Source organism: Marmota marmota, unplaced genomic scaffold, assembly GCF_001458135.2.
Source record: "Marmota marmota marmota unplaced genomic scaffold, marMar, whole genome shotgun sequence".
Classification (NCBI taxonomy): Eukaryota; Metazoa; Chordata; class Mammalia; order Rodentia; family Sciuridae; genus Marmota; species Marmota marmota.
Genome location: NW_025999999.1, coordinates 6725165 through 6728027, shown reverse-complemented (window position 1 = coordinate 6728027; position 2863 = coordinate 6725165). Strand labels below are relative to the sequence as shown.

Genomic DNA, 2863 nt, shown 5'->3' with positions numbered 1-2863 from the left:
GTCTGTGCGGAGAAGTTACTCGCTGTGCGGGGCGGCGCACCTGCTGGCCGCCGCGGACAAGCACGCGCCGGGCGGCTTGCCCCTGGCGGGCCGCGCGCTACTCTCGCAGACCTCGCCGCTGTGCGCGCTGGAGGAGCTCGCAAGCAAGACGTTTAAGGGGCTCGAGGTCAGCGTCCTGCAGGCAGCGGAAGGTAAGAGCCTCCGCTAGGTTTCCCTTTGCCCAATGCCTCACGCTTCTGTTTTGTGCCCTATGCCTCTGCTCACTTCTTCCCGCGCCGGTCGCCAGGGCCCTCTAGCCCGAGCCTCTGCCGCTGGGAGTGGTGATAGGTGGGACAGAACCCAATCCCTATTTTCTGTAGACCTCTGGGTAGGCCAGAGTCCGGGTGATCTGAGTATTGTGGTGGGAACCCAAGCTCTCTCCCCAGTCTGCATGCTCTGCTCGGCTCCCTCTGGTTCCCAGTGGCCTGGCGCTCCTAGCCCTTCACGATTCTGGGTGGGGAATCAAGAAAACCTTTTGCTGCGATTTTCTGGGTAGGATAGTATCAGGCGGCGGTTGGGAAGCAGTAGGGGAACCAACACCGTGTTGACACTATGATCCCAGAGTACCTATCTGGGTTCCTCTGGCTTGCAGAGACTTTGAATCTTTCAAACCAAGTCTTAGGTGGCAGGCAGAAACCAAAACAAATTTTCTTAGCGATTTCAAGGAGACCAGAGACAGGAGGTTTGTGACAATTCAGGCTTGCTCTGGTGTGAGAAGCTGAGTCAAACAGGGGAAGGGAAATGAGGATAGACTGCAGGCCCTGATGGGCCTGTGTGGTGTGGGGAGTTAAAGGGTGAGAGCTAGTGTGGGTTCTCCACTCTCCCGATGGGAGCCTATACTGTCATTTCTTTCCAGGTCGTGATGGGATGACCATCTTTGGGCAGCGGCAGACCCCCAAGAAGCGGCGAAAGTCCCGCACAGCCTTCACCAATCACCAGATTTACGAGTTGGAAAAGCGCTTCCTATACCAGAAGTACCTGTCCCCAGCAGATCGCGACCAAATCGCGCAGCAGTTGGGCCTCACCAACGCACAGGTCATCACCTGGTTCCAGAATCGTCGTGCCAAGCTCAAGCGGGATCTGGAGGAGATGAAGGCCGACGTGGAGTCCGCCAAGAAACTGGGCCCCAGCGGGCAGATGGACATCGTGGCGCTGGCAGAACTCGAGCAGAACTCGGAGGCCGCAGGCGGCGGTGGCGGTGGCTGTGGCAGGGCCAAGTCGAGGCCGGGTTCTCCTGCACTCCCCCCAGGCGCCCCGCAGGCCCCGGGCGCCGGGCCCTTGCAGCTCTCGCCCGCCTCCCCGCTCACGGACCAGAGGACCAGCAGCCAGGACTGCTCGGAGGATGAGGAAGACGAAGAGATCGACGTGGACGATTGAGCGGCGCCTTGTGTCTTTCGCCGCCCTGGGCCCCAAGCGCCCGCACACCCGCCGCCTCCCGGACCCGACCGCCGAGGGGAGCTGGGACCTCCTCTGCAACTCCCGCCTCCTCCCTTGTCCCAGGGCCCGGACTCGGCTCCCAGCAGCCGCCTCTTCCCTCTCGAAGCAATAAACCCGGGCTGGCCGCCGGGCGGGCTACTATACACGGCTTCCGACGCTCCGGAAGCCCTCGCCGTGCAATTCTGTATGGCTTCTGTATAAATATTTAAACCTATATAGCAGGTTCTTCCCACCGCAGCCTGGTTTTTTCGTTTCTTTTATTTTTTTAAATCTCAGAGATCTCGATGTTTTTCAAAGCTCTCGGGCTACCGGGTTGGCTGAGGGCGAGGCAGAATCCAGAACACTAACCCGCGGTCTAGAGAAGGGGGTAGCTCAGGCTGTTTTGATTTTTCTCTGCATGTGGCGAATGCACCAGCCAGCTCCCTCTCGCCTCCCTCGACCGTTTGCAGTTGACTTCTTTTATTTCCTTCTGCCTTTTTTTTTCCCCGCGTGGGAAGGGGGTAAGGGAGACAGCCGGGTCCTGACTTGCAAGTTTCTAAATCGATTTTACCTTCCCCGACCCCCGCGAGAGAAGTCTGTTTTCGATGCCATTTCTGCCTCCCAATACCCACTTATGCTATTTTTAAGATTCCTCTTTCCCTCTCGCATTTTTCTGGGACAGATTGCTGGAGTCCAGCTCTTAGGGACAAAATAGGGGGACATCCAACCAATAACCAACCATCGAAAACAGAACCCAAAGCCCTAGAATTATTTTTTACTCTTTTTAGAATTTTTTTGCATGTGACAGAGACAGAGAGGAGGCCGACCCAAGCCCTCACCCCCACTTCCTCTGCAGCTCTGGGTCTGTCTTGCCATCTCCAACACCCTGCTCCCACCTCCACTTGGCCAGATAAGGATGGCTCATTGAGCGTGGGTCCCGCGTGCTCCTCCCCTGCTCCTGCCCTGCCCTCTCCTCTGCGGACTGTTCCCAAGGCCTCTTTCTCCGATAAATAAAGTCTTTGCCATTTTACTAGAACCGGTGGTGAGCGTTTCTGAGTGAGTGGGCCCGACCAGGGAAGCACGGCAGGCTAAACTTCTAGTCGTTGCTCCTCACCGGCCACCCCAGCCATGGAGATTTGGGGGAGTTTCTGGGCAAGCATGAGATCGCGGGGTTAGAAGGAAGCATTGGGAGGAGGTGCTTCTTGTCCATAAACACGCATGAACTACTAAATGGGGGGAGGGAAGAAGCGGGCTTCGAAAGGTCGGGGTAAAAAGCAAGACAAGTGATACTGGGGAAAAACGCGAGTGAAAGTGGGAGGCGTCACGGCACAAAACTAGTTGTGTTGGGCGAAAGATGAGAAGAGAGACTTGTTTTGCCCCCTCCTTCCATATTCTACCTGGGCTCCCG

At 57.1% G+C, this 2863-nt stretch overlaps 1 protein-coding gene across 1 annotated transcript; it reads left to right on the top strand.

Annotated features, from left to right (window-relative positions):
- The first annotated feature begins 6 nt into the window (after positions 1–6).
- On the top strand, positions 7–1708 carry Lbx1 (ladybird homeobox 1). The gene is made up of 2 exons (XM_015494856.2): positions 7–191; positions 896–1708. The coding sequence occupies exon 2, from the start codon at positions 907–909 to the stop codon at positions 1414–1416; it is 510 nt and encodes a 169-aa protein (XP_015350342.2). The 5' UTR covers positions 7–191; positions 896–906; the 3' UTR covers positions 1417–1708.
- Positions 1709–2863: the final 1155 nt, after the last annotated feature.